The sequence below is a fragment of the Antedon bifida genome, chromosome 7, assembly GCF_963402885.1.
Source record: "Antedon bifida chromosome 7, ecAntBifi1.1, whole genome shotgun sequence".
Classification (NCBI taxonomy): domain Eukaryota; kingdom Metazoa; phylum Echinodermata; class Crinoidea; order Comatulida; family Antedonidae; genus Antedon; species Antedon bifida.
The window spans coordinates 9,192,141-9,212,839 of record NC_136232.1 but is presented as its reverse complement, the minus strand read 5'-3'; the positions used below and the strand labels follow the sequence as shown (position 1 = coordinate 9,212,839).

The 20,699-nt window shown below is 33.7% G+C and overlaps 2 protein-coding genes across 2 annotated transcripts; one reads left to right on the top strand and one right to left on the bottom strand.

The window, feature by feature from the left end:
* The first annotated feature begins 806 nt into the window (after positions 1-806).
* Positions 807-13,953, top strand: LOC144849263 (L-gulonolactone oxidase-like). The gene is made up of 11 exons (XM_078706341.1): positions 807-861; positions 977-1,075; positions 5,129-5,254; positions 5,869-5,966; positions 6,130-6,220; positions 10,309-10,494; positions 11,085-11,269; positions 11,845-11,991; positions 12,159-12,323; positions 12,780-12,870; positions 13,052-13,953. Exons 1-11 carry the CDS (start codon positions 829-831, stop codon positions 13,196-13,198), a joined length of 1,368 nt encoding a protein of 455 aa, XP_078562467.1. The 5' UTR covers positions 807-828; the 3' UTR covers positions 13,199-13,953.
* Positions 13,855-19,528, bottom strand: LOC144849264 (transmembrane emp24 domain-containing protein 5-like). Its single transcript, XM_078706342.1, has 5 exons — positions 19,301-19,528; positions 18,548-18,645; positions 17,830-17,899; positions 16,496-16,612; positions 13,855-15,324 (listed from the first exon to the last, which is right to left on the bottom strand). The coding sequence occupies exons 1-5, from the start codon at positions 19,457-19,459 to the stop codon at positions 15,100-15,102; spliced, it is 669 nt and encodes a 222-aa protein (XP_078562468.1). The 5' UTR covers positions 19,460-19,528; the 3' UTR covers positions 13,855-15,099.
* Between the last annotated feature and the right edge of the window lie 1,171 nt (positions 19,529-20,699).

Genomic DNA, 20,699 nt, shown 5'->3' with positions numbered 1-20,699 from the left:
CAACTACAATACAAGAAACGCCAACAATTACGCCACAATAAATTGAACCCATAACACAGTCCGGAATTCTATCAGATACCATGGTCCTCTAATATGGATTAATTTAAGTCAATCCTTACTAAATACTAATAACTTAAATACACTCAAATCCAATTATAAACAATTCCTTTTATCACAATACAGATCGCATTAATTATACTTTTTCATTTAACTTTTTTTTCTAACTTCCTGCAAATAATATGATAGTACATGTATTTAATACCCTTTACGTTTGTCATGGTGTTGTGTTTGTGTTGTCCTGTAGCGTAACTGTGTAATTTTTTTTAAATACATTTTTTATATTATTACTACTACTTGTCTGATCTTAAGTTAAGATTAGATTTAAGTATTGTTTATTTGTATTTGATACAATTATTAGTTTATTTTGTACTGGTAAAACCAGGCTTAAAGCTGATTTTAATTGTCGCATAATGGGTAGTTTTCAACGAATTAAGCACTTTATTTCAATAACAATCGCTACAATATATAAATACTTTAATGGACTGTCCATCTCGCCTCACATGCTGCAAAAAATGACGTTAACCAAATCTAATCAATAACGCGACGTTAAATGTATTGTTATTGGTTTTTTTATTTATAATCTGTATTGTTAGAAACTCTAAATCGGAGCATTATTATAATACTTATGTATTTATAACAAACTATAAAGCGAGACAATAACATACATTGGTCATTAAGCATACGGTATGCAGTATATACAGTATATTGTTAAATTGTCCTCAAATATCAAACTCCCCTATTATAAAGTGATTTCGTCCAAAAACTTGAATGACCATCATTAATAAACACACAGTCATGACAGTAAGTTGATTTTGATTATTAATATCATATAGACAATTATTATTTATTATTAATAATTTTGAATGTTTGTTTTTTGTTTAGTTTTTGTTTTCATTCTGTCCGTTTTATATTCCAGGAAGGAATATCCGGAACAATTTTTAGAAATTGGGCCAACACTTTCTCTTGCGAGCCTGAACTATATTTTCAACCGAGTTGTGTGGAAGATATTAAATTGGTATGTATAAATAACTAACCTACATATCGTACTATAGGCCAGGCACGCTCTTAAATTTATGTTTTTAGTATTACATTATTATCAAAAACATAAAAATCGCATTAATGAATATGATATTTTATAGGGAAAATAATCTTAAATTAGAAAAATGATGTGCGAAACTTCTGGGGAAAAAAGATAATAATTTATCGCTAATTTCAGTTCGATCCATTACAAATCAAAAATGTAAATAATAATAATAATATAATTTTGTTTTCGTAAGTTTGAGGGAAGATCGTGTACATCTATCTTTCCTCTCCTCTTACAAAATAACAATGTTTGTTTGATTAGGCCTACATTTTTAAACCACTAAGTTCTATGTTATCAAAAACATAAAAATCATATTAATGAATATGATATTTTATAGGGAAAATAATCTTAAATTAGAAAAATGATGTGCAAAACTTCTAAGAATAAAAGATAAAAGATATTGCAGCAGGGACGAATGAATTGCCATATCGTATCTATTTGTTTTAATTTTTCTTTGAAGCAGTCGGTCACTACGTTGACTTGTTAAATTTATAGTGCAGAGGGTGAGCGTGATCTTTTAAAATAATTTTCATTTGTTTAATTACTAATTCCTTATATAAAACTTCAGGTTGAATTTGTTCAGAGCCTACTATTCTACTGCCTTGTTTAACTATTTTATTAAGTAAAAGTCTATCTTTAAAATGTGAATTACCATAATAACATATTAAGCAAAAACTAAAAAGCGTCTCGCTAAAAACTTCCCTTTCCTCCTACAACCAAATAACAATGTTTGTTTGATCTACATCATTAGGCGCAGGAGCCCCGGATAGCGTTACGAAGTCGTTAACTCTGTCAGCCCATGGTCAGCCCAACTAATGTGTTTTTCCCAAGGACAATTTATCAATAACTAAACTTTGTCACCACCCATAAGTGTGCTGTTCATTTCCTATTGACCAATGAACAACAATGTAACTGGACCTTAGTTTCTTGCTATTCGACCTTGGGTGCAAATTATACAATTAATTGATGTTAAGGCCACTGACTACTCTTTTCTGTATAGAAACACTGAATTGACTGAATAATAAGAAAACCCTACAATAATTTCTACTACTGTACTACTTGATATGGTGTTATACAAGAACTATATTAAAAGAATTGAATGTATGGAGAATAAAAAAAAAAGTTAAACGTTATATGTAAAACATCACTTAGATGATATCATTTTCTAAACATTGTTAGTTATAAATAAGTAAGTTATTTCTCCATGAAAGTTTCTCCATTGTTATATTCACATCACATATATTTATATTTGGTTTTACACGTAATATTTCATTAAGAATTTCATTTTCTGACAATGTGATTGAAAAAATAGCCAATTATATTGGCGGCCCTAAACGATGATGTTTACTGTTGGGCCTACAGAAATGATACAAATTCTCAGTTGATATGACACAAAATTTACAGAATTCAGCACTAACAACATACCATATTCTTCAGTTCAGGTCACAAGTTTCAGGGGCGACAATGCAAATCCCGCCAAAATTGTCTTTCTAATATATCTCTGTATTGCCAAGTAACACACGGGAAAAGAACAAATAAAAAACAAAAACCATTCAAAACAGACCTATTTCTGTTTTAAAAAAGATTGAAATGAAATAATTCTTTTTAAACACTGTACTGTACTTGGAAACACGTACTTGATTTGTGATATCCTCCGTTAAAAATACAGTAGAACCTTTTTTCTGAAAGTGTCCCCTTAATAGGGGTTCTACTGCCCCTGGAACACTTCCTAAAAAAACTTGTCCTCTTCATAGAGGTTTCGCAGAAAAAAACCAATACCAATACTGATCTGGACTCGGAAATTTAAAATGTAGCAGGCAACGTTTCACCAATGAAAACTTTCAAGACAGACAAAGTATCTTAATTATTATGATATCCATTTTTATTTAATAACGATAAATGGATATAATTATTTCGTGTTTTTTGTTATTTTGTGATGGAAAAAATATTGAGTGAACATTGGCACTGAGCTTAAATGTTCCCCGTCCCCTTAATGTCCCCTTTATAGGAGTGTCCCTTCAGTAAGGATTGGCTGTTTCGCTCCTTAATAATAAATTATGGTGTCCATCTTATGTCCTCTCAATTTTAATGTACTACACCCGATAATAGAATACACATCTAGCTTGTGTGCACTTTAAAGAACCTAGTACATCTTTCGAGACGAGTAGGGGGTTACCCCGGTGTATTAGTACATCACAGCCACTGATCATAACTGGGCCCTCTGGGAGACCAGTCTTTGACTGAAGAGGTTACCCAGTATAAATATATATTTCAATTCAATTCAATTCAATAGAATAACTGTACAGTAGGCTCCCATTTGATGCAATGTGTTACCCAATGTGCTCAATTTGATTGTGCTACCCAATCCATGCTATCCATTTGAAATAATGTGCTATCCATTTGAAAGAATGTGCTACCCGATAATCCGTAAAGAATAATGTACAGTACAATTATATCCATTTGATTGTGCTACCTAATGTGCTATCCATTTGAAATAATGTGCTATCCATTTGAAAGAATGTGCTACCCGATAATCCTTATAGAATAATGTACAGTACTATATCCATTTGATTGTGCTACCCAATGTGCTATCCATTTGAAATAATGTGCTATCCATTTGAAAGAATGTGCTACCCGATAATCCTTATAGAATAATGTACAGTACTATATCCATTTGATTGTGCTACCCAATGTGCTATCCATTTGAAATAATGTGCTATCCATTTGAAAGAATGTGCTGTCCATTTGAAAGAATGTGCTATCCATTTGAAAGAATGTGCTACCCGATAATCCGCATAGAATGTACAGTACAGTTATATCCATTTGATTGTGCTATCTATGTGCTATCCGTTTGAACTAATGTGCTGTCTGTTTGAAATAATTCAGGTTTTTTATTTTGAATATGTTTTGCTATCCATTTTAAACGTGCTAAACAAGTTACATATTTGTTGATATAAGTTTGCGGTACACCACGTATAGGCCTATTAGTTCTGAAAAGAACTGTTGAGTTGCTCGACGTTTCGATTTACTCCAAAAGCTATTCCATCATGCCGTATTCGGAGAATCGCCCACAAGTGTTTTCTCAGAGCAGGGTATGTTCCGTATGGGGTTCTGTATGCTATTTTTTAATAATGTACAAAAAATGAAATGAATAATCATAATAAGTATCGGTATGTACGGAGAAAGCTCGAGCGGAAGTCAAGAGTTACTTTTGCCAACAAGACGAAGCGCGAAACAAATAAAAACGCAGCGCGAAACATCTGAAATGATATACAATTTCTTAAAACATGAAAACACAGAATATTATATTAATATAACTTTTTAATATTTCCAAAGGCTCGGACATGGAAGAAGGGCCTTAAAAACTGAATTGCTATATGTTAGACCACATTTCCATAACTTTTCAAAACTCATCGAACCCTCTGCTAGTAGGCCTAATAGGAGCGTATCGCCAAATCATTAGAAAAAAAAACATGGCATGAAGATGTAATTAATCAAACAAAGGCCAAAGAATACCAACAATTTTAATTTAGGTTTCAATTCTTAATTAATTGGTGGACTAAGCCTAGTTTGAAACTGTAGTGACCATTTATTTTAGAAAGAAAGATAGACAAATTTGTTTCCATCTCCATGTTAATAATAAGGCACTTTTCAATAAAAAATTCTGGCCTAGTATTCTTGCAAGGTCGTCACAGCTCCAGTTACAAAGGTCGTCACAGCTCCAGTTACAAACGGTGATACAAAGTGTCAATCATTTGACCAGTGAACAGCCCACTGGTAGGATAGTCCTTGAAACCGTCCGTAAAACACATTAATCACTCACATCAGTCATGCCGCTAATGGTTGAAAACCTCACTTTTTGGGGTTTTCAAACGTAACGCTATCCGGGGCTCCTGCGCCTAATGATTTTTAAACCACTAAGTTCTATACTCAATAAATAAAAGTATTTTATAATCTAAATAAGTACCGTAACTTATCTATAAGATATTGGAACAAGCAAAGAAAAATGGCAAAAAGGTCAGAGTATGTGGCAAAGGTCATTCGCCATCTGACATTGCATGCACCAACGAGTACCTAGTCAACCTTGACAAGTTTACTAACATACTTAAAGTAAGTCTGTTTTTACCAATTTATAACTTAATAGAAATAATATAAATACAATTTGTAAACTACTAAACAATTATTAAATATAATATGTAAAAAATGTATTATATTGTTTGAAGGTTTGCATGACGAAATAAAATGTTAATATAAAGTTTGCGGTACACCACATGTAGGCTATTAGTTCTGAAAAGAACTGTCGGATTTTCTCGACGTTTCGATCAATATGCTTTGATCGTCCTCAAGAGTGAGAAACTCAACAGTTCTTTTCAGAACTAATACACGTGGTGTACCGCAAACTTTATATCAACATAAAAAATGTATGTAATAAAATTGTGACATGGAATAAAACCCACTTACTTATTTTAAAGTGTAAATCCGGGTTTTAACATATATTTTTTATTGTAAAATATAAGCTTTTGCAGCAATATTGATATTAATTATATTAAGCGGAAAAGCAGAATGAGCAACATGAAATAATCCCCCTCTTTTTGTTGTCTACAAGACTTCTTCATAGGCCCTCTGTTACGGTATGAATATAAATATGATTTTAACCTCGGAGCTCCCCTTATTAAAAGTGCCTTAAATTTAGATCAAAACTTTGCGAGGTTTTCAATATTTAGGTTGATGAAGAGAATTGTCAAATCAAAGTTGAAGCTGGAATCACGATTAAGACATTGAATGAAGATGTTTTACCCAAGTACAACATGGCTTTGTCAACGTAAGTCAAAATCATTATCACAAAAAATGATTTTCAACAAAATTATTTTCATTAGGCCTAAGTCATAATCATAAAAATAACTCAGATTTGTAAGGCATACAACGTTTTTCCTAAGAAATTATCTCTATCACTAGCATTTTATAATTATTTGTTTTCTCCACAGACAAGGCTCTGTGTCCGATATAACAGTGGCTGGTAGTATATCCACAGGTACCCACGGAACCGGAAAACATATTGGCATTATTTCTACATATGTGAGATGTTATATATAATTTGAGATTGCTTATTAATGTAGGCCACTATGTAATTTCGTGTCATTTTTTTGTTAAAAGCAAAATTCCAGCTGATTTAGTGTCTTTAGGATGTAAAGTAATGAAAAAAATATGTTGCCATTTTTTTAAAAAAGCTTAAGGGTGTCAAATCCAAGATGGCCGCCAATACGTAAAATATCCAATAAATGTACCATATTGGACAAATTAACACCCATTATGAATAATATTTTAAGTTCATATGGGTTCTCTGCTATATAAGAATTATTATAAACCTATATTTATTAGTATTCTGACATTTTGAATTTCAAAATGGCCGCCATTTTTAAAAAAATGGATTAAATTTCTTATTAAAACATGTGCAAGTTATGACGTTGATTGAAATCACATAAAATGATAGGCCTACGACAACAACATTGGTGATTAACACAACAAATTTTTAAAAAATGGGTTAAATTTCTTATTAAAACGTGTGTAAGTTAAATAAAATTAGATTGAAATACACAAAATGATATGCTTATGACAACAACATGGTGATTAACACAAAATGTTGACCATCAGGTCGGAGGTCTATAGTACTGACAGTACACTTCTTCATATTAAAACATCTCATACACTTCTTCAGTTAAATGACAACTAACTCTGCTAAAGTCCTTCAATGAAATATTCTAATCTTGAATGCGATACAGTAAGTTGACCTTCCTTCGTTTTCTACTACTGTATATAGACAGTTTGCCTTCTACAAGACTTTTACCAATGCCTCAAACATTTTCTGTCCAATTTCATCATGCCATGGCCAACAAACACCTTTGTGCGAATTGCAGCATTCTTCATTAATCGGGATATCATCTCTCTTTAAATGTTGGCTTTCAAACTCATCAACTAGATTTGCCAGCTCTGATGAAATCATTAATTTGTGTAATTCCAATAATGCTCAATGACCCTGATCAATTGATGTAAATCCAGCAAGTCCCACACATACATGTCCTCTCATAAACTCCAATATCTGTAATTTGTTTCAGTAATCTGTTAAAATTGATACAGCGGAAGTAACCGGTCGTTGTTCAGGTGGTCATGAGCGAAGAAATATTTGATAAAAGCATGTGTGCAGATATCGTTTTCTTGTGTCTCGAACATATATAGGGATATAGTTTAACCACATCATTTAGATTTCGTCGACTTTCTGTATTCAAGTTAATATCTTTATGATCAGCCTCTTTCAAACAAAATGACTTCACTTAGAATCTCTCTCTCTCTCTGCATTTGTAGAAGCAAGTTGTAGAGAGAAAGCAGAATTAGTGTGCTTCTGTCCTTTAGAGATGTTTTCCATTTAAGATATTTGTGTCACTGGTTGTATAGGTAATACAAGTTCAGTTTCAACAAAAGCACTGGCCTCAACACTATTTTCACAATGCTACATGTCCAAAAGCCATATAGTTCACCGGGTTGACATAATAATTGCTTCTTGATGTCATCTCTGTCCACCTCCACTGATCTCGGGCAAGAGTCATCACCAGGCATTCTTGTCTTTCCCTAGTACATGAGTTTTTATACCACAACCATGTGCACTCATCAAACCAGTGTATAATGGTGGTCTATCTGTAGTGGGTACATATCTAATGAAATCGGTTGAGATTGTAGAAGATGAGAAGTAGGAGTTAATGCTGCCTAATAATCTTGTGAATGAGCTGTATCTGTATTGCCTTCAAGCTTCTGCCAAAAGTTGACAGGTTGAAAACTTACCAACCATACTGGTGTCTATGGCCCTGAAGGTTCAGACATTGAATTACATAGCAATAACACATTTATTATTTAACATCATATTTATACAGGATTTCACAATAAGGTATAAATGCACTTATATTGTGATCCTGTCTCCTGTCAAGTTTCAGTTTCATGAAAAGAAATGAAATCTGTAATTTAGAATCTATATATAAATTATGGTTAATTCTGACATAGGCAAAAAAACTTTGGAACAAATCTCTACCTTGGATACCTACCTGAACTAGGCCTATCTCAGATGTACCGCGAAATGTAAAACAGTTTTCACTATTACGATATTGTTCCATATTTCTATCTTAGGAATATATTATAAAGAGTTTTAAAACAAAATTTCTGATTTCATCGGTAGATTTTCAACTCAATTTCAATTGTACGCGGTCAAAGTAATTTCCAGGTTCACGATGAGTTCACAGGTTCACCTTGCAACTACCTGGTTTCAGTTAAGTTGGTCGTTAGTGGCTATAGACATTTTAGTTTTTTTTTAATTTTCGGATCGGACCGCGCGTGTGAAGGTACAGTAGTAGTAGTAGTAAATAAAATCCCGATAGCCGAGTTTTATTGAGTAAGCTGGCAGGCTATCTGTGTCCCATATTGCAAGCCATCTAAAACATCTTTCTTCTTGGGCCGAAACGGCCTACACTGTCGTGGAAGTTAGTTTCAAAAGATGTTTAAATTAAATAATGTATTACGAGATGGTATTTATTTGATGAATAAACGCCTCCCCAATAAAACATCACTTTGAATAGTAATCGCCTACACCCAACTATCTAATAAACGCCCATCCACATTTATACACACAATATTGTATTATATTTATAATAACTACAATTTACCAAGCATTTGTTATTATTTTTTACCACTTTTCATATCTATTAGAGGATTTTATTTGATTATAAATGTTACGATATTATTAAAACTAAAAAATCCCTCGAATAAGCATCTTCCTCAAATGAACTCTGCCTCCCCACCTCCGCCATATAAGGGCCCTACCAAACAATAAACACTATACTTTAAAATGTTATTAATCATCTAAGACACTGTGAAACAGAGTAGGTTTAGTTTTTCGAATGTCAAGCATTTTCAATAATGGTAACCGACAGAAAACGTACAAGGAGAACGTCCTTCTAAAACCTTTTTACCCGAGTCATTATCATTCCGAGAACCATCGTTTACACTTCCTAGAGGGGAGCGAGCTCACCCTCTAGTTAGACGCAATTGTTGTTGAATATTTGATATAAATTGGTAAGTTGTTCCATACTTTTGCAACTCCAACTTTGAACGATTATTTAATTTAAGAGTCATAGTTGGGTATTATATATCTGTTATATAGAGAACATTGACAACTTTAGACAGCCTTATATTTAGAAAATCCTGTGAGAAGTGACAAATTTAGAAATTTAGAAAACAACAATATGCACACATATTTAAAAAAAATTATTTAAAGAATTTAATTTTTAGTGGTGGCCATTTTGAAATCCAAGATGGCCGACAGATTATCGCTTTACATAGTTAAGATTGTATAATGGGTACGGTAATACCATAAAAACGGACTTGTTCCACATTCATAATTTGTATTTTTGGTGATATTCTGATTTTTAATAGGGTTATTTGAATGTTGGCGGCCATCTTGAATTTGGTCCTTTAAATGTCTTTTGAAAAAATGGCAACATATTTTTTTTCATTCCTTATATTATCAGGATATGAAATAAAGTCAAAGTTTGCTTTTAACAAAAAATATACACGACATTCATATAAACGACATACCAGCCTACACTATATAGTGAATTTAATCACTGATAGTCCAAATAGATTTCAAATTTCAAGTATTGGCCAGGTTTAGACAACATGGTTATTCTGAGTTAGCAGGATTGATAATACATTGTGTAACTAATTCAGAAAAACTTATTTCTTCATGAAATAACAATCCAGATGCTTGAGAGATTTAGCCAGTTATCTCTTAACAATCTATTGTGGTTAGTTTCATAAATTAAAAAGTCATCGTGACTGGCTAATTATGCATGTTTTCCAGTCGACGTTGAGTTATGTTGAATTTTCAAATCGTTCAAATTAACGATTGCAGATTCTAACGATTTTAAAATTTATTTTGACCTCCTTTTCTTGTAAAATCGTTGACTCCGGTCAATTTCACCAGAGATATATGTTGGCATATATGCTATATACGTCTCTGATTCAACGCAATTTAACGTCGACTTGAAAACAGGCTTTATATCTTGCTAAACCCAATCATTTAAAAAAATACTTTTTTAATGTTTTTTCTGAATCCTTTACAGGTAACAGAAATTGAGTTGGTAACCGCTGATTGCAAATTAGTCAAGTGTTCTAGAGAAGAGAATAAAGAAATATTTTTGGCGGCGTCATGTAGTCTAGGTTGTTTAGGAATCATCACGTCGGTTACGCTTCAGTGTGAACCACACTTTAAACTGCAGCAGAGACAGATGTCATGTTCTTTCAAAGAGGTAAAACACTGTCGAAAATTAATGATAAGTTAGGCCTAAAAGATTGTATTGATGTATTGCCCCAGCATGGTTAAAGCGCTTATTGAAGTATTTTGCAATAATGTTATGTCGTTTAAAACTACCAAAAATCGATGATTGACCTTAATAGTAAAACAATTACACACTCACAATATTTCACAGAATTGATTGAGCCGACTACATTAAAAATAGAAGCAAAGAAATGTACATGTTCAGTGTAGCCTACACTAAGTCAATTCGTTTTCGTAATTACTCCGCCAGAATGGCGAGAAGTTATGACATCAATCGGGTGTGTAGGCCTACTGCAGGTGTATTTGTTTCTTTCTATATTTGTTAGCAGGATTACTCAAAAAGTTATTATCCGATTTTTATAAGATTTTAAAGGATGGTTTCATAGATGTATGGAAACACGTGATTTAATTGTCATACCTAGGCGGAGGCTTGCACTATATGAGTGCCCTACTAGTTGTATTTTCTTTTTTTCATGAACCCAGAGCAAAGTTTATCTGTTCCTCTATGGAAATACACATTGCAATATTCCCAGTTTCATATCTTCTCGTTGTGTTTGATAGATGGTGACAAATTTAGATGAACACATCAGTAACAGCGAATACTTCCGCTTTGTTTGGTATCCTCACACAGAGGGTGTGGTCTACAGGGAGGTTGATAAAACTACCAGACCAAAAACAAGCAGCAGTAATTGGTTTTGGGATTATGCTATTGGCTTTTATCTTTTACAATTTTTATATTGGACCAGGTAACTTTTTATGATGGGTTTTTTTTAGGGATTGGGGGAGGTGGTATAGTTGCGTGGTTGTGATGCCAAAGGGGAACTTATTTTGTTTTACCATATTTAATGAGGGTGATCCATCCAGCAATTGCTGATCATTAGGGACCCTCGGACAAGACAAACGTACACAAGATGCTCTACATAAACAAAGTCTTATTACAAGTCTTTTGGAGTGGCGTTGTAATTTTGTCCTTAGAAAAAATCCTGACATGTGACAGGACTTGTAGCCAAGCATCATAACCACCAAGCCACAACAGCGACATGTGACAAGCAAGAATTTTCTTCTTGAGTGAAGGCCTACCTCAAATACATTGCTAATATTTTTTTCTTACTGTGTTCATTTATCTGTATTTTTCACATTGATCGTGTATTGTTTTCAAGTATTATCTTGAAATTAAATAATATAAATACTTTTGTTTGGTTTTATTGACACATAGAAAATACAGTAAAATCATTCTAACACATAAAGTTGTCGTATGGTATGTGTGTAATTATTTTACATTTTTAATTAAACACTAAAGATATTACTTTTCTCACTTTAGTACATTTTGTAAGTGGCTTGTTCCAGTCATAAACTATGTGTATTTTAAACTGCATTCTGGCCTACGAGTGGATATAGATGATTATTACAACATATTTGGATTTGAATGCCTTTTTGCGCAGTATGTAACAGATTGGGCAATACCAAGGTAAGTACAAAAGGGGAAATCCTTTATTCTTACAAAAAAAAAGAAAATACATTAATTCTTAGAAAACGGCTTTAAAAAAGAAGTTAAAAAACCAACATTTTGCTTTTTAGTCTGATGATTTGTTTGTGTACTTTTTTTAAATAAATTGATATTAAATTGTGTTTAAGAGAAAAGACTTCAGAAGCATTAGAAGACCTGAAATCGTGGTTAGACGCACACCCCGAAGTACGTGCACATTTTCCAGTTGAGGTTCGATTCGCCAAACAAGATGACCTGTATTTAAGTCCATGTTATGGAAGAGATTCCTGTTACATAAATATTGTTATGTTTAGGTTGGTATGAAATGGTCTGTTTATGCCTATGGTTTATGACTGTACGCTAGTCAGCTTCCACACCCAACCACTCTCACGCAGGCTACATTCTCACCCAGGCCCCACTCCCAACCTCACCCAGGACATACCCCAACCACGCCTTAACCCCAACCAGACCCCAGTCCAACTAGGCTCCACCTCACCCAGGCTGTATTCCCACCCAGGCCCAACTCCCAAACCAGGCCTCACCTAACCACCATTTCCAAACTTTATCAAATCTTTCCCGACTAATCCCGGTTAAAGCAGACCTCTACTTTATTTTTTCATTCGGGTACGTACCTTCGGACCAACAGCCAAGTGACTAATTTGAAAGACTAACTTAATCATGTTTACGTCTTGTCACTAAAACTCGTTGTATGTAATGTTACTGGTTGTTTGTGGGAAATTTACATATTTGGAAATGTGTTTGTATTCCAGACCATATGGGAAATATGTTGAGAAAGATGGTTACTGGACAGCATACGAGAATATTATGCTAAAATACAATGGTAGACCACACTGGGCTAAGGTGATTATGTAAATATATCATCATACTATAATTAATGAATTTAAAAACAAGTTATTATGCGGTGGGTAACAGTTGTAGGGATCTCTCCTAGAAACTTTCCCTCTTACTAATTTTTTGAGCGATATATTGTAGGATTGCTTTTAATTTTATTGATGCTTTAAATTTAATTGTCTTCTTTTAGGAACACAAATTAACATTCAAAGAATTGCAGAACATGTTTCCGAAGTTCGAAAGATTTTGCGAGATTCGTGAGAATTTGGACCCTGATGGACGGTTTGTAAATGACTATATTCAAAAGGTCTTCATTCCAAAGAGTAAAAATGATTGATGTTTTAATCAATTCACAATTATCTGTTGGATTAATATAGATAAAAAAAATTGAATAAAATGAGAATTTGTTAGTACTTGCTTGAAATATACGAGTTATGTCATTGCACTGCAATTATGCTAGATGATCACAATCCCCTTACTACACTCATAGTTGTCAACAAAATCCGGTAGGTTAGCTTATCCACAATGGAAAACTAACAGGGATTATATTAGGAATTTCAATAAAAGCGTGGTTCCCACTAGAGACGCAACACAACAACGTAGACGCAACGCAAGCAAGTTGACCAATCACAAGCGATTGTTCGAATAATCCATCTCTTGTGATTGGTCAAATCACTTACGTTGCATCTCTAATGGGAACCAATCTTAGCAGCACTGTAAACAATTTGTTTGGTTTAACTATTTTACACATCATTTTTACAATTTTCACCAATTTTTAATCATTTAAAACTAACTTTTAACCTTGCATTAGTTTTTTCTTGTAATTTTCTGTATTTTATCTGTCTTATATTTTAACTTGAACGCCTACAATCTCAAACCATGTAACAGTGTATTTGATTCGAATATCTTTTGTCTCTCATTTTATCTTAGAATAAATAATATACAAACCAATTTATATTGTGTCAATATTTTATTTTGTTATCAAATGTTGAAAAAAAAAACCATATCACCACTTTGAAACAAAATAATGTACATTAACAATTAACTAAGTCTATTGATAAATGTGCAAATCTATTTAAAATATTTCAAAAATTGTTCTAGTTTACCAAAAAGAAGTTACAAGAGCATTTTTTTTTTAATTCTAGAAAATAAAACTTTTTTCAAAAGAAAAATAAATAGGATTTAATAACACCTGCCTGCTTTGGCAGGAATTTGTGTAGCGCCCTCAATTATCAATAGGAAATATTATTTCAAAGATTATAAATCAATCATAAATCTATAGCTGGTTGTCATGGTTTTTAAAACCTTATGGCAACTAACATATTGCTAATATGAATTTTGTAAACAAACAACAAAATTGATATACTAAACACTATCAAACTAGTTTGACAAAAAAAGTGTGATATGCTCAAATATGGTGTTGATATGTTCAAATATGGTAGTGATATGACATCATCATGTCCATATATGGGCACATCACATTTTTTGTGACATAACGTTTGATAGTGTAAACATACCTTAACAGGGGTACTTCTCTATAATTAATTGTCAATCCTTTGATTCCTTTCCTACTTTTGCAAAATTTATTCCATCTCCGTGGTTCATTTATAAAATGTAACCCCAAAATGATGGGCGTGGTTTCCTCATCTGTATTGAAGCAACCCTTATACACACCCTGTTTTGTAACTTAAACTGTATTTAATTAGTGAAAAGATCAATCAATTCAATTATCAATTATAAGATTGTCAGTGTCCACATTGAAAACTAATAAATTATATTTTAAAGATAAGTGTAAAAATATAAGTTAAATTATCTTGTTGTTTATAATCAATTTAATATGCAATATAAAAGATAAATGTTTAGTGTCCAAGTGATGAAGATGTAAAGGAAATGGTGAAATACTATTTTTTTTTTCTAAATTACAAAAAAGGTAAAAAGTGTATAATTATAAATGTCCAAATTGTCCATAATTTTAACATTACAGATGTTTACCTAATGTTTGTCCAATGGGGTCACCTGTCCAATAAGGCACTGTGGGAAACGGACCTAACGGCTACAAAACAAGAGAAGGAGGTTCCATAGATATTTGCGATATACACCACTTATTGCTTTTTCAGCCTTTGTTAAAAATGAAATCAAAATAGTTTTCAGGGAAGAAATTTAGTGGACGGCTATCACTAAGTAAGTTACTCGAGCTTTTTGGTGTCAAATTGTGTGAACTACTTATAAGAATGATACTCATGTTTTGGACGTAGTTGATCTAGTATCGCTAAATAAGTATCGAATCATTACAACCTGGACAATGAACGTGGACATCATCACAATGGTGGATACTAAAGACCAAAACGATACACGTTCATAGTTTCTCTCAGCAATATACCTATCACGGAACTCAACGTTGCGCCATACTCGTTGGTGCTGTTGGGCTTTTTTTACGTTATCTTGTACGATGTCTAAAGACGTCTACAAAAAACAAATACAATTTAACAAATATTATATTATTTATTACGTTATTAGAGGTTACAATTTATAGCACCAGAAATCAATGTTAATATAAAGTTTGCATTTTGTATATAATCAACATTTCGTTCAATATACTTTGATCGTCCTAAGGAGTGAGAAACTGGGAATATAATTGAGTGAGTGGCAACGCGGAAAAAACGAGTGAGTGGCCGAGCGGTTAAGACAGAGGAACCGTAATTACATAGCCATAACATCAGTAAGGGTTTGAGGCTCACTCAGTGCCCGCATCATCAAACCATTGAGCCTTTGTATGAGGCTATTATGTACTCACCTGCATGTCTTCTATACGGACGTCAAGTACCTCAGTGCCTGCATCAAACCATTGAGCCTTTGGATGAGGCTATTATGTACTCACCTGCATGTCTTCTATACGGACGTCAAGTACCTCAGTGCCCACATCAAACCATTGAGCCTTTGTATGAGGCTATTATGTACTCACCTGCATGTCTTCTATACGGACGTCAAGTACCTCAGTGCCTGCATCAAACCATTGAGCCTTTGGATGAGGCTATTATGTACTCACCTGCATGTCTTCTATACGGACGTCTAGTACCTCAGTGCCCACATCAAACCATTGAGCCTTTGGATGAGGCTATTATGTACTCACCTGCATGTCTTCTATACGGACGTCAAGTACCTCAGTGCCCACATCAAACCATTGAGCCTTTGGATGAGGCTATTATGTACTCACCTGCATGTCTTCTATACGGACGTCAAGTACCTCAGTGCCCGCATCAAACCATTGAGCCTTTGGATGAGGCTATTATGTACTCACCTGCATGTCTTCTATACGGACGTCTAGTACCTCAGTGCCCACATCAAACCATTGAGCCTTTGGATGAGGCTATTATGTACTCACCTGCATGTCTTCTATACGGACGTCAAGCACCTCAGTGCTCGCATCAAACCATTGAGCCTTTGGATGAGGCTAATATTTACTCACCTGCATGTCTTCTATACGGACGTCTAGTACCTCAGTGCCCGCATCAAACCATTGAGCCTTTGGATGAGGCTATTATGTACTCACCTGCATGTCTTCTATACGGACGTCAAGTACCTCAGTGCTCGCATCAAACCATTGAGCCTTTGGATGAGGCTATTATGTACTCACCTGCATGTCTTCTATACGGACGTCAAGTACCTCAGTGCCCGCATCAAACCATTGAGCCTTTGGATGTACTAGTTCATCTTCACTATCATAATCCAACGCAAGATCAAAGAAAACAGTCTACAAAAATAATATAATTATGATTTGTAGTAACAAAGAGCATGACAGAAATTGCCAAAACTGGCTGGCACCAGGCTGGCTCGAAATTACTTTCTGGTAATCTACTGTGTCATGATTGGCCAAATTGCTTGCGCTTCTAAGCTTATATTTGTCTGCATTGTGACCTAGTGGGAACCGAGAGTTGTAATCTTTAAGCTCTGCCTAAATCATATATATAGACACATCACATTTTTTGTTACCTAAAGTGTCTCAACAAAAATTATCTTCTAAAATTGGGAAAGTTCATTTTAAAAATTTTCTAATTTATTTAAAAACTGTTATTAGAAGGCTTTTGCAATTTTAGTCAAGTCTGTTTCTTTAAAGATGTATTGTCCCTTTGACTAATTCCAAAAAAATAAAAAATAACAGATTTCGAAAAAAGGTGGGTCATTTTGAAGTATCATAATAGTTATTAACTATCACCAAAAATTTGTCGAAAAAAAAATCATTTAAGTGAAATACAGACGTTTTTTTGTTAAAAAAATAACTCTGACTTCCAGTCAAAGTTTTCGATCAAAACATACCCCATAATGAAACGCGCTTGTTTGGCTACTCTGTATGCATAATCATAAAACTTCCTCACGATCTGTGTGAAAATACCTTCTCAACCGTGACGAGTTGTAAACAATCCTAATTAGCATATGCATAATGCGAACTCGTGGTTTTAAATCCTTGTTTACTTTCGATCGCGACGATTTTCCAGACGAAATGTAGTTAAACTAATTTACCTGTTAATTACGTAAACTTGTTGCTTTTAGCTCGAATTTTCGACTTAAAGTGAATAACTTTAATATTACTTTGATGTGGCCAATTTAAATTTAGAATATTTTGACCTTCATTTTTTTGTGTTTCAAGGGACAATACATCCTTAAGGTAAAAAAAAAAGCCAATACATTTTTTTTAAATAAAGTTCATTACAGCTACACTTTGGTTGTTGTGTGTTACGATGCGACTGACGAAGTCTAGCTGACAGCTTGACAAAACTGTCCCGACAGCTATCTTATTTTACTGGTTTACTATTACTAAACTTTATCTCAATACTAATCAGAACCAGAGGGAACTGTTTTCAATACATTTTTTGACTGAATTAAAAGCATTTAGGCTTGATGGTCCCAATTTGTTGGTTTGACAGAATTTGGTGAGGCCAAATGTGTGAATGACCTTGTACACTTACTTACCTTGGAAGATATTCTGCTAAAAGTATTATCAAAACAAAATAAGTAATCGCCAGTTTCTTGCGTTGTCCTCCTGCAATCATCAAAACAATTTAAAATCAACAAAAAATAAATTTAAAATAGCAAAATAATTTTGGCGAAGAAAACATTTTTTATTTGTAGTGTATAATAATATTCATCTGGTACGTTTACACTTAATGTTTGATGGAATAGTTCAGGCTAGTGCCTATTTGCTTCCATGTCTAGTTTTAAAAATGTCAAGTCTCGACTTAAATGTGTTGACCGAGGGGGATTGAATAACTGACTCGGGCAGGGCATTCCAATTAAGTAATTATGCTGATTAAAAAAAAGTTATTTCTGCACAAGAGATTTGCTTTAAGTTTAGGACGAGAAAGCTTCACACTGTGACCAAGAGTTCTGTTGTTACAAGAGATGGTGAAGAAGTCTTCTGGGTTTATATCCCTGACACCTTTAAGAATCTTGAAGGTCTCTATTAAGTAGTGCCAGTTATATTAATTCTATAACCAAACACAGCGCATGTACAATGAAATTGTCAGAAATGTTGGTGGCTCTGTGTGCAGCTGTGTATATTGTATTGAGTGAAATGTCTGCCTCCCCATAAATGGCTATGCTCAATTCCTAAATTTTGTTATTTTTATAGTTTATTGTAGAATTATTATACCATATGAATATTCGTTTTTTACATTTATTTTTAACTTACGTGTAAATGCCCTCTGCTTTCCTTGCCTCCGTGGCAACCGCTTTGTTACTTGGTGACCTTAAAATAAAGTTGATGTCTAAATCACCACCTTCGATGACCTATGAAAAATGAAAAATATTTAAATTTTTTTAAGCGATGAAAAAAAAAAATGTAAATGGTATTATTGTTATTGGCAAAATAAAAACGTAATTATCAATCAAATTTATTCTATGATCCTTCAATAATGGTGAGACAATGTATTATTCACATATATAAATTCATAAATAAAATAAATTCTAGGGGCCTATATAAATTCTATAAACCTATAGAAAACAGACACTAGGCCTAGCCTAGGCCAAAATTGTGTACCTCTATAGAATACCATAGAGCTCTATAAAATGTTCTATAGAACTTTTTTGTAAGGGCTGGGCCTATATAGCCTAGCCTAAGCCATATACTTTAGATAGGCTAGGCCTACGGCGGCCTAGGCCTAGTTAGTTAGTAGGGCTAGGCTAGAGAGAGGCCTAGGCCTAGCCTATTTATTAATTATATTAGCTTGTAAAATAATCCTTAATTCAGTTTAATTCTAGAATAGCTACTTATTACACACGCTTTATTACACTAAATTACTTCCTGGATCATGTTCTCAGTGTCACTCCCCAACGAAGCTAGGCCTATTTGCGATTCAGCACTGAGCCAGAAAAATGCCTTCTGCTGACTCACCGGCACTTCAAATTCAGCATGGGGTACATGGCCTAAACATACCGTACCTACCTGGAACTCGAAATCTAAAGTTTGTTTCGCTTTTATGGGCTGATAAAAACACTCTCGTCTACCAGCAGGTACCAAAACAGTCATGTCAATTTCAACACTTAAACATATTTGAAATAAAAAGCTAACAACTAGGCCAAATAATGGTAATTTTTCATTCATCTTGAGAACACACCGACAACGATACGTGGCATTCACACTCGGTCAACAAACATTGTCGAAACTCGAGCGACGATTTTCACCATGCGTTCACACAAGAAACTACCCGTCGTACTGCGTTTGGTTAATCCATATTAATCCATGGTTTGGTCTACCGAGCGTTCCTGCTAGCTCCCAACTAGTCATCCAGAAGTGATGAAGTAAGCCTACCTGGTGGTGACTATAGAATGTATACTATACTGTACTTCGGCTTTAGTCGTTTAGTTGAAATATTAGTTAGAGAGTATACGGATAGACGATGTATATTATTATTAAAGTAGATATGTGACTGGGGCCTACTATAGGTCTATATTCAAATGATGTTCCGCATATTATTATAGATAGGAAGATGAAGATGAAGATGGTAGTTGGATATTGATCTTTTATTAATGTGTATCAATTGGACTGTCATGTGATAAATTTCATTGTCAGGAGCCCAGAAGGGTCAGCCTAGCTGGAAAGTTAACCAATTTTATGCCTGTGGCAATTATCTACGAACATATTAATGTATGGAAATGATGTGGTGCGTTAATTTGATGGGTGTGGCTATTAGTAGGCTAGGCAATCTATCATTTTGAGTAAAACAAATTGCAAACAGAGATTTTTCTTTTTTAAATGGTCACATATGATGAGGAGATCAAAATTTGAGCATCACACCTCTGTACACACACACCTGTAAATTAGCTTAAATATGCAAATTAGGGTGAAATTACAGGGTTATACAATCTCAAAAACTACTAGTTCGAGAGAGTTGATTTTTTCACTGATTTTTTCAAAATGTATATATTTATATTTGCTCTAATGAAACATTTTACGAAAAAATTACCGGAAGTACAATATTTGACCCTCGACCCCATTTATCAATGTTTGCATACACAATGTGGCTAAAATGTCTGTAGATACTTTATTTTGCCATCAAATGACCCCGATATAGGTTCCTAATAGCCAGCATAGGACCACTTTGTAATTCCCAAAATCACACACCTCAAAAGTATGCAAATTGGTAGTACAAGTTGAATAAAATATGCAAATAAAGGGTGAAAAATTACAGATTTTTCACAGCCGTATTCAGAATGTACATATTTCTATTTGCTCCAATGAAACATTTTACAAAAAAAATGACCGGAAGTATGACATTTGACCCTCGACCCCATTCTCAATATTGCATATTATAATAAAATTAAAATGTCTGTAGATACTTTGT